At 41.0% G+C, this 13,977-nt stretch overlaps 1 protein-coding gene across 6 annotated transcripts in view; it reads right to left on the bottom strand.

Annotated features, from left to right (window-relative positions):
* The window catches only part of ephb3b (eph receptor B3b), a 48,402-nt gene that overhangs the window by 9,254 nt on the left and 25,171 nt on the right, over positions 1-13,977 (bottom strand). For 2 of the 6 annotated variants that reach the window (XM_082138096.1, XM_082138100.1), the window contains exons 2-10: positions 13,427-13,491; positions 8,881-9,553; positions 5,632-5,787; positions 4,505-4,840; positions 2,619-2,743; positions 2,084-2,246; positions 1,767-1,875; positions 732-784; positions 415-633 (exon numbers count right to left, since the gene is read on the bottom strand). In XM_082138096.1, the coding sequence (XP_081994222.1) occupies positions 415-633; positions 732-784; positions 1,767-1,875; positions 2,084-2,246; positions 2,619-2,743; positions 4,505-4,840; positions 5,632-5,787; positions 8,881-9,553; positions 13,427-13,491 (1,899 nt within the window). The remainder of the gene's footprint in view (positions 1-414; positions 634-731; positions 785-1,766; positions 1,876-2,083; positions 2,247-2,618; positions 2,744-4,504; positions 4,841-5,631; positions 5,788-8,880; positions 9,554-13,426; positions 13,492-13,977) is intronic. The other 4 variants (XM_082138099.1, XM_082138101.1, XM_082138098.1 and 1 more) reach the window with 3 other exon arrangements.

Here is a 13,977-nt window from a genome sequence, read left to right as displayed (position 1 = left end):
GCCTTGTTTTTTGGAGTGTGGCATGGGGCTCCTCAACTCCATCTTATTATAACATGGCTGCAAGTCTTACTGAACCAGAATCCTACTTATCTTTGCTTTTTGCTTTCAGAAACTAAACTGTAAACACTAATGTTAAGCTCTAGCAAAATTTACAATACAAAGGGGAGTGGTCTCAAGGGCAGGAAGGAGCACCATGGATGGAGAAGTTAACAGGTCAAATGGTCAGGAGGACATAAAGTTGTCCAAGAGGTATAATCAGGCTCAGGACAGGTTTGGTAAGTTAGCAGGAATGGTAGCTCTATAGTTAGCTCTGAAGATAACCTCAGAAGCTCCATTTTGTAAGTAAAGCTGTTAGAAACATTGGTAAGGTGCTAAGGGATTGTATTTTGGAGCGGGATGAGTTGATTGAAGTACCGCTTGGAGTGAAGTCCTCTAAAGGTATGGCCTGGGTGTGCCTAGCTGTCTTCCCCCTGTAGCTCAGGAGCTTTTGTTGGTTACCTGCGCCAATGACCTCCTCGATTTTCACACAGGAAACGTCAATCTCTTTGGCAAACTCGCGGATGGCCTCATTTGGGTCCTCGTAGGTGAATGGGTCAATGTAGACCTTCATCCCCGGAGTGACTATAGGGGATTCAATAGTGCGAATAGCCGTATGAATCACACTGCCATAATACACAATATTTATAGCATTTTTAGTCATCCAATGGCAAGTAAACTCTGTAGAGACTTACTGTATTGTTGCAGTTTTTCTGTGTATTCTGATTCTGAGCCATTACGTTGCTTCCTGTGAACCAAAGACAATACAGTCAGTTACAAAAGGTTCATGATTTCTTAACTAAAAATAGCAAAATAAGCATTTTGAAAAGGACCTGTTTTTTTCTCTCCCTGCTAGCCCCTTTAGGGACATGAATTGAGGTCGATTAAAGAAGGGGAATTATATGACAATTAAGAGAACAACAGATTCAGCCTCAAGAGACTCTTGTCACTTCAGTTGACTGAATGGTAGAAGTGAAATCTACATAAAGACAGCTAAGAAAAACAGAAGCAGCAGTGGCTGTCTTGCTTCCGTTACATACTAAGGAATCTTTACTGCCACATTGTTTAATTCAGTCCTGTCTTTTAATTCTTTCCTTCACACTTTCTCCACTATCAGTCCATTAAATGCAATGCAATTTCAACCCCCTCTAGTAGCTACATGTTAATGCAATCCCTTTGTTGTCTAACTAGTAACCGGGCCAATAATACCCGCTGGTGATTTGTATCTCATTTCCAATTCAAATTCAGTTCCGGAATATGCCAAGGCCTACATTTTTTCAGTCGCAGACAAGTTAAGATACTGAGACACACTGTGCTGATTAGAAAGGAAGAGAGTGCAAATTGAGAATTGTTGCATGATAAGGCTTTAAATACACAGCTGCCTTGCCCTCCGCTGTGGAAATGGTAAGGTGGCCACAAGGTGGAAACCGCCAGTGCCAACGATCACCAGGACATTATGGAATTCCAATGTAGGGAACGTACATTTGAGGCCACTGGATACAATTTAAAAAGTAAAAGATCCAAAATGAATCTGCTTTTGAGAGTGCCAAAAATGCATCCAATAATTGACCAATAGGTTCCAAGAAGCATTATGGGTGACTAAAATAAATTAATTCAAAGAATTGTGTTGTTTCATAGGTATACTTTGACATGTAATTATTTCTTCTACATTTGATGTGATCCATTTATAAGTGTAATTACTGAATATTATTGAGGTAAGTGAAAATTACCTGAGGCAGACAATGGCAATAACCACAACAACAATGATGAAGACCAGCCCTGCCGTTAGAGAGCCCACAATGAGGGGTAGCTGCTCCTGCAGAGTCTTGTCTGCATCAGCTGTGTGAGGCACACAAAGAGAGATATCATAGGAAATATTCAAAGAATTGCATTTCTCAGATCTATTTATAGCATTTATTTTTCTATGAGCGTTATTTATAGGATTATTAATGCAACAACTCCAATTATATTCAAACCAATGCTTGATATGCTTTGGAAAGACATCATTTTAATGTGATGATATAGAAATATAGGGTGCTTTACATACCCTGGTGGTTGGTGCTGAAGTCAGTAGGGCTGCTATAGCGGCCATACCCTGCCACTGTTCGGGCTCGAACCTGCACCACATACGGTGTGCCTGGCTTCAAACCCTCGATGCGTGCAGAGCTACGCTGGGCTGTCATGGTGTGGGCAATAGCTTCTCCCTGGTCCTGTGGGAACAGTGATAAAACAAGCCATATAAAACCAGCCAGCACCCAAAAGCGAGCGTCTGGCAGCTCCAGTTTAATCTGTCAGTACAACACATCAAACACGGAGCAGATATGCCTGGCTCTTTCTTCTCCTCTATGCAAATCCTCCTGCCTCCATCCCTGCCAAGCTCCAACTGCCTTGCGGTATCAGCGTTCAAAAGAAGGGGATGAATCAAGGAAGGAGTTAGGGAGGAGAGTGTTAGGGTATGAGAGAGAGAGACAGGAAGGGTTGATGCTGTTGTCAGGATGAACGATTATGTATAGAGCAGAGGATGACAGTGGTGGAATTGTGATTGAATGCCCTTCGCTTCATTGACTTACACTGGCTCTTACCTTCTCATGGTATTTAATCTCGTAATCCAAGATGATGCCATTTGGTTTTTCAGGAGGGAGCCAGGAAAGACTCATGGTGTTGGCTGAGGCCCCCATCAGGTGGACAGTAGGAACTGCAGAGGGAGCTATGTGGGTGGAAAATGAGAGAAATCCTATTTTAATGAAAACTGAATTTCTTTTTCTTTCCTTTTTTTTCACATTTAGAGCATGATCACATTTAGGATTACCAAAGAGCTACTTTGAAGTATTAGCATTAGACAGCCCTTAGTCTTTGGCACTTTCGGGGGCCCAGCCTCTCAAACTACACAGACAGAAAAGATTCTAAATTCTCTTGTGAAAAGCACCATGACAGACAAACCGGAAGGCTTGGTATCTGGCAGATCCAGTCCACACAATTTACCACACAACCAACACACAAATGCAAATATGTTTCTAGCTGTACACACCCTATGTCCACTCCCTAATCTCTTGTTATGGCCCATGATGCCTTTTTTTTACTGCCTGTCTTCCACATGTAGATAAATCTCATATTTTTATATTCTTTCCCAAATCACTGCGATATTCCCAAATCACTGCAAAAATGCATATATTATTTAAATTGTGAAGTAATTATTCATCATATTAGTATATATTTACATATATATATATATATATATATATATATATTTGTGTTCGCACAAGTTCTTCCATAGCACCTTACTTATCTTAGCACCCAGCTTTACATAATCTAAATTGTCCCCATTTGTCCTCAGACCTGATGTTGCCGTCTCCGGTTTCTGATGTTATCAAGTTCTGTTCACACACTACAATAGCTCTCAACATCCCCTACTTTCTTGCCTCTGTCTCTCTCTCCCTCACTTTTTCTTTGTTAAAAACGTTTTAATCCCCAGGTCCGGTTCTTTGATCCTTTCCCTAGTAGCTCTTTATTATTCTGTCTGTCTCTTTGTCCGCCTCCCCCAAAAGCTCGCTCTCCCCCAACCCATCACCGTCAACCTCCTAACCCGGGCCTTGCTCAGAAGAGCCTCACCCTGAAGACAATACTCCCTGGGCAGCCCGCTTGCTTACTCTCACCCCGGGATTAAGGGGCCTCATCCTGCGGAGACAGTGGAAGTAACCATGACGTCCCTTGAGCCGACGGCCCATATTTATTTTTTGCCTTAAAAAGTGGATGAATATTCAGGCACAGTCCTAGGAGATAATCTGCTCACAGACTTTCCTGAATATTTGGAACCATGGGGGTGGGCTGCTGTGTGGGTGTGCATGTCACCCTGGGATTGACTTATGTGCAACAACAGCCTGGGTCATATTACAATGCCTGTGGTCAATCCCTGATAGCAAACAGAGGCATTCTTGGAGCTGGCACAGAGTGCTAAGGAGAGAGTTAAGAATATGCATGACTCTGAAAGCTATCCTGAGTCCAGTGATCAATTCAAAACTTGAATAAAACAATAAGAGGCTGTTTCCACAAAGGATATGCATCTTCACATATCACTAAACCCAGCATGCTCTAGCCAAGAGTAGCTTAGCTTTGCTACTGAGCATTACAGCACATCTGTCCGGTGTTGTGCATTCAGTGGGCTGAGCTCTTTGAATATAGTTTTGTGGGTTGTAAGTATCTTAAGAGAACCATCACATTTCATTGTTTCAGGCCAGAAAGCATATGAAGAAAACCTTTTTGTAACCTTTTCTTTAGGACACACATGGAAGAGAATATTTGTAACTTTTTGTAAAGCTGGTAGCTGTGTTTTGGAGCATGGTAGTTCATTTTTAGCTGTTCAAGAATGGTTATTATAGCCTCTAGAACCAACAACAAATCCGCAGGTTCAAAACATGATATCTGGTTGACTAATAACCAACTTCAAACAGAAACAACTCACTGAACTCACCAGCTTGGTTGGTGGTGATGTTAACAGAGGCAAAGTGGGGTGCGTAGGGACTCTTGTTGGAGACTCCATTGACGGCCTGAATCTCAAAGCTGTACTGGGTGTGAGCCTGAAGGTTTCTGACCGTCACGTGTCTCTCAGTAAGCCCAAGGTGGCGGGGAGAGATATCCACATTATCATCACACCGTGTGCAGGTACCACGTTCGGGCAGACATTTCTTACAGATGACGTTGTAGAGAAGGTCCTCCCTTCCACCTTGGTCACGTGGGTCGCTCCACTCAAGTACAAGTGAAGTCTCGTTTACGCTGGAGATGACGCTGCGTGGAGATGAGGGCACAGCTGCAAAAAGAAAATATATTTGTCATGTTATTCTTCTGAAGACACAATTAAACATTTCAATTAGTTAAGTGCTTGTGGTTGTGTTCAGATAATTTAGCATTCGTAATATCCCTGTCTAACAGACCAGACTAAGGTGGTTTACTTGCCTTCCCAGCAGGTTTTTCTGGTCTCCCTGTTTAGTAAAGCTGGTGTTCAGTTGGTCTAGCTGTTTGGACAGCTGGTTTCCCAGACTGGCCAATTGACAAGTTCCCCAAACCACAACAAAACTATTCAACTAAGCAGTGGAAATCCGCCTGGTACACAGCTAAGAACGTCAGACCACATAAGACTGGGTAAAGATGTTTTTTTAAGCAGGAAATTTAAATAAAACTGGTCAAATGGGACTTCATTTACACTCAATGCAGATTAAGTGCTTTCATGTAACTAAAATTAAGCAAAACCTTGTTTTCCCCACTTGTGCTGCTCATTTAACATCAAAAATGGCAAGAAATAGCTGTGGTGTTCACTTGGGGAAAACATTTTTTGGATGTATCTGTTCAGAGTTCTGACAATGAACCCAACCAAAAATAAGCTTATATAAAACAGGAGAAAGGGAAATGTTTCGAACAATCCCAGCATTCTCCTACTTGTTGGACTATTGACGGAGCAATTGGTTTACATATGGATGAACATGAATGTACACACAGTTGATCAATGTGGATTTTGAAAGCAGAGAACATGGCAAATAAACAACACTGCTTAAGATTAGATGAGGGGGTGAAAAGGAGGTTTTTGTCTAAGGCGTTACTTACTGGTGCATCCTGAGTCAGGTGAGTCATTGTCTGCCCGATAGTAGCCTGTCCTGCAGGAACAGATGCTGGCGGCTCCAGAACTTGTTCGACTGTTGGGCGGACATGGGGAGCAAAACCCTTCACCCTGCTTGGACTTGAAGGTGCCTGGACTGCAAGCTAAAGAGAGAAAAAGTTGTTTACTTTTACTGTCAGAGATCAAAAAATAAAAATAAAACGATAGCTGTAACTGCATATTCACACCAGGTTTACTTTTTTACTACTCATTTTCAATGTATTGCTTCCATCTAGGTATGTGACAAAGCTTTTATTGCATTCTACAGCAAAATCAATAGCAATTTCCCCATTGCAATTAGCATTTTGTGAGCTCTGTTTGCCTTAATTTTCCTTTTGTTTTCCTTGCCCACAGTATGCAGTCTAATCTTTTCCATCTTGGCATTGTAAAATACGAAGGCACACAGGTTGTTGCTTACGTATTTGTTTGGCACCATTAGTTTGCTGTTGCTTTCCTCCAGGGAAATAAACCCCTCATGACTAGACGAGTTCCAACAACATACCCTGGCCTTGCATAAACCCCATGCGCACATGAGCTAACCGTCAACTTCAATTACAAACAGATGCCTGTTTGTTCCAAACAAGAGCACTTTTCGAAATGAACTCCTACAATCAATACTCAAACACAGGGAATGTCGATGTTGTACCACAGGAAGTGTCCCTCTAAGATAAACAAAGTCATATTGAAGGCTACACAGTAAAGTGTGAGCTGTTATCTTATGAATACAAAGATTAGTGTGTCATTCACAGGTCTTTGGCCTTTGTGGAGCTCCGACATCATTTACGGACATTGTGTACACATTTTATCGCATCTGTGATAAATGCAGAGGTGATCTCCTGGCACACAATGGCTTTGTGATCTTTCTGTTCGGAATGTCACCTAACTGTCTTGTTAAGTGATCAAGGAGCAAGCTTTATGTTTATTAACGGATGGGAAGGAGTATGACACCAGTTCCCAGCCTTCTGGGCCATTTTATCAGGAGTCTCTAAGGCCTAGGATCAGCAAATAATGAACAGTCACTGTTTTTCAGGAAAAGATTTGAACATCTGGTATCTGGACTGATAGTGTTAAAAGCAGAACACACCACTCGTGATGTTCCTGGGGTCACCTTCTTAGTTCCCTTTCTCAGAATGTGCGATATTGACACAAGGCTTCATTAGTGCAGGGATAGTGTTAACTTGGTTGACTGGGAGCTTATTTGGTTAATCATTAATCAGGGGAGCCCAGCCAGAGGTAGGTAGCGAAGAAGGAACATAGAAAACAGTTCACATAGTGATAAAGATGAAAGAGTGTAGGCCTTGTGAATTCGAGTTTATCACACATAACGTATCGCTTTGGAGATTAATGAGTCCTCAGTGTTGTGCCTCGCATTTTAGATGTACATAAATCAACCAAAATCGTTGGGAGACAAATGAGACCATCTAGATTCTAGACCCTATGAAAGACTGCTTGAATTTCCCCTTCAAAAAACTCGGGCTGTTTTCTGAAGGGTTGAAAGTGCTGATTAATCGCTTCCAAGAAGGTAAGAAGTCAGCCCTTTCCTTTCATCCTCATCCTTCCTCTAGCTGCACTCCTGACAGAGCGAGAGAGAGAGAGGTGAGGTGAAAGACAGCAAAGGAAATGCAAATCCTGTGGCTTTTTCATGAGTTGTGCACTCTCTCCAGTACAGTCTATTGCACACACTCTATTGCCCAAACCTTCTTCACACCTCCCTCTCTCTCTCTCTCTCTCTCTCTCTCTCTCTCTCTGTCTCATTGAGAGCAGAACATAGGACTTAAGGGAGTGAATAGAATTTGTGGTGAAATTGGAAGCGAGGAGAAAGAATGGATAGTAGAAATATGCAGCGCTAAGGAAAAAAAAGGTTTTGTCGATTAATATTCATGTGAATATCCTAACTATGCTCTGGCAGGGTATTAATGAGACCAACGGCCTTCAGATGAAGGCGAGCAAGAGAGAGGTGACAGAGAGATTTATCCCTCCTTTGGTTTCCGGGTGGCTTGATTAGAGAACATTTTATCAGGTCACTGCTGCCAGGGCTTTCACCTTGAGCCACCACAAGCAAACAAATTAGTTTTTAACTATACATCAGGACTGCCCACTTTCCCCACGGGTATACACTGGTTAAATATCAAGTTGGCAGTAGTAGAAAAGACCTTTATTACTTTGACAACTACATACATTTCTAATAATGATAATAATGTGAGTGGTGCTTGGAGTTGTATGATAAGGTGTTGTAAATTATTTTCATGGCATTGCTCTGCATTTCCAAAGGTGCTCATTTTAGGGTGGTTGCTAGGGTTTGGTGATAGGTTGTTAAAGTGTTGCAATGTGGTTCATAAGGCATTCTTTCTACATGCATTCTCACTACATGGTTTCTTACTGTCTCAAGTCAAAAGAGCCTACCCCTAAGTCTCATGATATTCGAGTCCCTCCTTAAATGTTAACGTACAGGATTTTTCCACTGATTTATCATCCAAAATAGACTTCTTAGAAAAGTATTAGTCTACCTTTATATGCATCATTAATGTCCATAGCACCATGCGCGCCATAGTGTTAAGCGACTCTCAACCAACTCTCATAACGTTGATGTTTACCTCAAACACCACTAATAATCCTCCTTTCTCTATACGCAAATAATTTGCTGTTCAATTTAGTTCTTTACCCCAGCGGTTCAATTCTCATTGACTCGGTCTATGTAGTTCTTACAATTTGTTGGAACCAACTGTCTCTTTGAGACCTTTCACTTCTGGTGACTTGACTGTCAGGGTTACTTTTCTATCTCCATCTCGTGCTCTTCATTAATGTTTCACTGCAGCCCTTGCCCTTGGTCCGCAAATCGATTCCGGTCTCCTCTCACTCCCAGCTCTCCATTTGACCCATGACCTCCCGCTGTCTGCTCTGCTCACTTTCACCGTGGCTATGTTACACGCTGGCTTAATTCACCTCAGTCTGAACCTGATATGTTTTTCAGCAAGACCGCTCCTTTCTCTCAGCAAAATGTTCCAGTCTGATGGACATACAGACTCTTTTACTTATTCATTGCTTTGCTCTGCTTAAATTCAGGTTGAATAACCAAATTTGCTGTTAGGCCAAACACCTCAATAAAAAACAGGATGATTTGCCCATTCGACTTAATGTGATACCAGGAGATGAGACAAACTGCACAGTGAGAAAAAAACACATATATCAGCACTCACCTTGACACTGTGTCTCCTTAACTGCAGGCTCGAACCCAGCCATGCAAGTACAGGAACCTACAGGAACCATCCACTCTCCATCTCCATTGCAGTAGAGTTTAAGAGGTACAGACACCTCCAGAGCGTTTGGCACGCAAGTGCCGGGGGCGATGACTAGCGACGTGGCCTCGGCTCCTGTGGCTGTCTCTGGGAAGACGGCAAAATTGGCAATGGTCGTGGAACACTTCTTGTAGAAAACTCGGACAGAGATTAAAGACATGCAGGCGCCCAGGTCCTGGAAAGCCAGATAGAAGCCGGCCTTGGAAAGTGGACCAAAGCTGCGAATCTTGGTGTTGACCCGACCAGACTCCAACATAGAGAAGCTCTCATCCGGAGCAATGGTGTCCACCTTAACGTAAGGATTCTCCATCCAAAACGGACTGGTGGCGGTGGCTGAATCCGAGTCAGACTCATAGTAGAACAGATTGAAGGTCTCTTTACATGATCCTGGAATGTTGGGAATACTGTTGCAATCTCGTACGGTGAACTTCATCTCCACATAAACACGAAGAACATCCTTTCGGGGGATGAAGTCGCTGCGAAGCCAGTTGTTCTGGTTAACCTCACGAACATTGCACACTTGGTATGTTCGGATGGGGTTCATGGCATCGTCATAACCGCTAACTTCCTCCCACTGAGAAAAAAAGAGAGAGAAAAAAAGAGAACACTGTAAGTCATAGATATACAACAACTTACAAGTTCACCTTCAGAATGAGCTAGAATATATACCGCATTCTTCAAGGATTCTTCTACAGGACAATAGCAATAACAAATGTTTTTATCTAAAGTATGGTACAATACACTTCATTGTCAGTATTATAAATGAAACTATTCTCATTTTGATGTTATCCGGGGCTTTAAAATTCTGAGGTTTTACGCTACTGAGGTACGGCAGGCAATAAATTCCTCTTTCTCAGCGACAGCCCCACAGCTTAAAAACAATATAACGGAGGGAGCAAGCCGAGAAAAAGAGTGAATGGGGCAGATGAAAGAGAGGGGAAATTAAATTCTGTGCTTTTTGGTTTGTGCCTTTTCAATTACACATTGTGTACGGTGGCATTAAGTGGGGAGCTGCACGCTGGTCTTTCATCTGCGTTCACCAGTTCAATGAAGAAACCCGCCTGGCGAATTCATCAAAAGTACCGTGGAGTTTCAGAACTCCATTAAATAAAACAACGAGTGGATGTTTACCTCATACCTCGAGTGTGGAGTGCTCTCTGCATCACTTCACAATCAATTACTGTCCAATTAAGCCATCATGATTACATTGTATTCATGCAGATCAACAAGCTACATTCAATTCTCTACCTGAATGATTTCTCTTATCTACCAGAATTAAGAATATACATCTTTTCAAAAGACAAATGAGAGGTTTGTGCATTACATTACAATGAGTATACAGGTCTCGGTGACAATGAACATACGTTTTGAGCTGAGATTTGGCGATTTGAGATGCGACGAGGTTGAATATAGTTCAACATCATGTAAGTAGGAAGCAGTGTTATTCAGCAACTACTAATGGGAGCGCAGACTGTGGTCGAGTATGAACGCCTACAAGCAATCTTGGCAGCTAATGAGGGTTTTTACATCAACCTCTTCTTGCTTAAACAGCATATATCATCGAGAAATGATTTATCTTCAAATTGGTAAAGAAACAATTAGATGCATGCTCGGCCCACTTCTTTTGATTACAGTGAGTTCAAATTAAAGCAATCATAAAGGAGAAAATGAGCTGTAGCCGGAAAGGAAAAAGAAAACTATCGAGGGCATCGAGATATTTGTTGAGAGAGTAGCGTAGGGTTTGTGTAGGGGTGAAGTCTTTAATTAACACAGCGATATGGATGTTGTGCGGACAGGCCATTCATCCCTACGGGCCCCAGGGACCCCAAGGTAGACAGGGCTTCTAGAAGTCTCTGCTTTATCACAGCCTTTCAGAGCCAAGGGTGCTGAAATCAATAATAAGCATCAGGTCAATGGGACAGGAGAAAGAGTGAAGTGTAAATGGGCATTTAGTTCAGTGGAATAAATTGCTGAGAGAGTGAAGATGGGAAAGAGGAATCGGCCCCCACACATTGCACTGGTGTGGACTCGCAATGAAACATTCCTCTTTCCAGGATGAGGATGCTAAATCAATTTCTTTTCAACTCAATATCAGGGAAATAAGCCTACAAATTGTGATCTCTGCATATTAAACTTTGATGCAATAAAGCACTTTCATACACACTTGTATGTTTAAACACATTGATTTTTCTCCCTGCTGCATGCCTTTGATTCTCGTTGGGGGGGGGGGGGGGGGGGGATGAATGAATTCACTTTAGATGCAGATGAAGCCGTGGAATGATGGTTCATGTGGTTTATTTATAAATATGTAAGTGCATTACTTTTTTTTTTACTCAGTTTGTTTATCTTGAAATAATTAGCAGGTCAGGTTTAAGCAACAGCAGGCCATTATGTTTATTTTTCCTTAATGATGTTAAAGTCTGTATTTATCTGTGTTTATTTCTCAGGTTACAGGTGTAAGATTTATGATTAATAGAGTTATAATTTTTTTATTTATTTATGGCAGATTGAATGAAAATAGAAAAAGACCTGCTGAGTCAGGCTGGGAATTATTCCAACTTTTTGCCCTTGTTTTTATTATCTGGGCACAGTTCCCATTTCGGTTTTCTGGGTGTGACATACCATTGAACTTAGTGTCACACGAAATTAGAAATGAGTGTCGCGTAAGAAAGAGAGATATGGAGGGTGCCAATTAAGCCGGTGGGTAAATCTCCAAGAACAAACAGTCAAAATCACATTTCATCCATTTTGATTTATTTGGGATTTGGTTTGAATGTGACCATTTTTCGTGGGATTCACAGAATATTTCAGCTTGGGATTGAAATAAAAGGCATCCATAACACTGTGATATTTAAGGCAAGGACTCACTGGTGCCACATTTCCCCTGTCTGTCTTAAAATACAGTGGGGCGGCGTGGGTGAAATGTATAGCTGTGTGCATGACAGAGAGCAGAAGGGAAAGAATTGGGCAATGTATGTCCTGAAAGGAGGCATCTGTTGGGGTGTCAAGGGGTTGTGCTTTGGCCCATTGTCCTGGTGAGTTTTAGTGCTTTAATGGGGGCGGCAAGGGATATTTACAAGAATAATATATAGATGGGGAAGGTGAAATGGCAGTTGATTTGTGTCTTTGGGATTGTTCATTGGTGCTAAGTTACTCGGAAGTAAAGGTTTTGGGGAGGGGTGACTGCAACAGCTGAGATGGTGTGGCTGGGGGCAGGAAGGGGCAGTGGACACATGCAGAACCCTGAAGTATAGGATATAGAGGACCCAAAACTAAGAATTAGACGAATCTGAACAAAAAAATAAAAAGGAAGGAAAGGCAGCAGTCTCTGGGTATTGTGAAAGATATACTGAGCGGTAGGATACTTCTGCTGTGTCTGCCAAAAGCTTGTGGGCACAAATTTCGTTTTTGGAGAACGAATGTAACACGGCTAGGGTGAAATCTGATCTGGGCATTGCCTTTATCTGATGAAACTCAGAGCTTCCTGTGTTTAACACACTATATTTGAACAAGGACCGTTTATAATGCCTCTTGATTTAAAGGTAGTTTAACTACGACATTTATGAGAGAATCTCACGGAATCTGCCAAGTCATTTTTAACCCTCAAATGAAATAATTAAATGGAAAGAAATTAAATATATATATATATTTTTTTTAATGACAATTAGGCATATTTTTAAATATTTGCAAGTGTCATTAATGTGATGGGGAAAAAATCTAAGGTATTTATGTAATGCAAAAATAAATAAATACATTAAATACATTTATGTTTGTATTGGCATTATTTGAAAATAATGCAAATACAAAACAACAACAAAAACAAAATGGGAAAACAAAACAAGAGGGAATAACTAACTAAACAAACAAACAAACAAATAAATAAAAACAACAGGGGGGAACAACAACAACAAACATTAATAAAACAAAAAATTAAAATGAATAAAACAAACAAACAAAGCAAAAACAAAACAACAAAACAAAACAAAACAAAACAAAACAAAACAAAACAAAACAAAACAAAACAAAACAAAATAGCTAGTCATGTTTAACCCTCAAATTAAAGATTTCAATGGAAAGAAATAAGAAATTAGGTTTTTCTTGAAGAATTCGAGGTCCATTTAAGGACCACTCTATATTTTAGAATGATTTTAATGACAATTAAGCAAATTTTTAAGTGCAATGACTGTAATGGAATCTCAGGCATTTCTGTAATGCACAAAAAATAAAATAATAATAATAATAATAATAATAATGGGGGAAAACAAAACAGTTCCTACAAACGGACCAGTTATTATTATTTAATTATTTTTAATGTTAGGGTTAAATATGACATGGAGAGGATATTTTTGAGATTCACCTCATACTTTATTTGGACTGAAGGAGCAGATCATATAAGCATAACGTGCTCAGGTTAACCAAAGTCAAACACACAACAGCTCCAACTCACCCCAGTTTCAGGATGTGAGGTCCATGCGAGTTCAGTGGTGGCCCATTTGGTGTCCATAAGTGTTTCTGCAGGGGAAAGAAAAGAAAAGAAAAAAAGATCCACTAAGTTTGAGGAACAATATGAGCCTAAACAACTGACAACAACAAAAATGAGAAAACTCAATGAAATGGAAAACCTTGGGAGGAATTGATTTCCCACTGTGAAGGACGAGCTAAGCAATACATAACAGTCACTGTCCATATTGTTAATGGCCATTAATGCATTGTGGTAAATTCACGAGTGCTGTAACAGAGAAACACTATCATGCTAATCAACAGTGAAAAGACGGAAGAAAGGCAAAACAGCTTTGTGGGTGATCCAGAAGACATTGTCAAAGATTTATGACAGCCCTCCTCTAATTAGATTTAATTAGCCGTGTATTTGCTGGGTGGGAAAGAAAAGCTAAGTGTTTTTGAAAGACAACCCTCTACCCTTCCTACACACACACACACACACACACACACACATACACACACACACACACACACACACACACACACACACACACACAC

The sequence above is a fragment of the Leuciscus leuciscus genome (genome assembly GCF_965113295.1).
Source record: "Leuciscus leuciscus genome assembly, chromosome: 15".
NCBI lineage: Eukaryota > Metazoa > Chordata > Actinopteri > Cypriniformes > Leuciscidae > Leuciscus > Leuciscus leuciscus.
The sequence above is the reverse complement of the archived record's forward strand: the minus strand, read 5'-3'. Positions and strand labels throughout refer to the sequence as shown.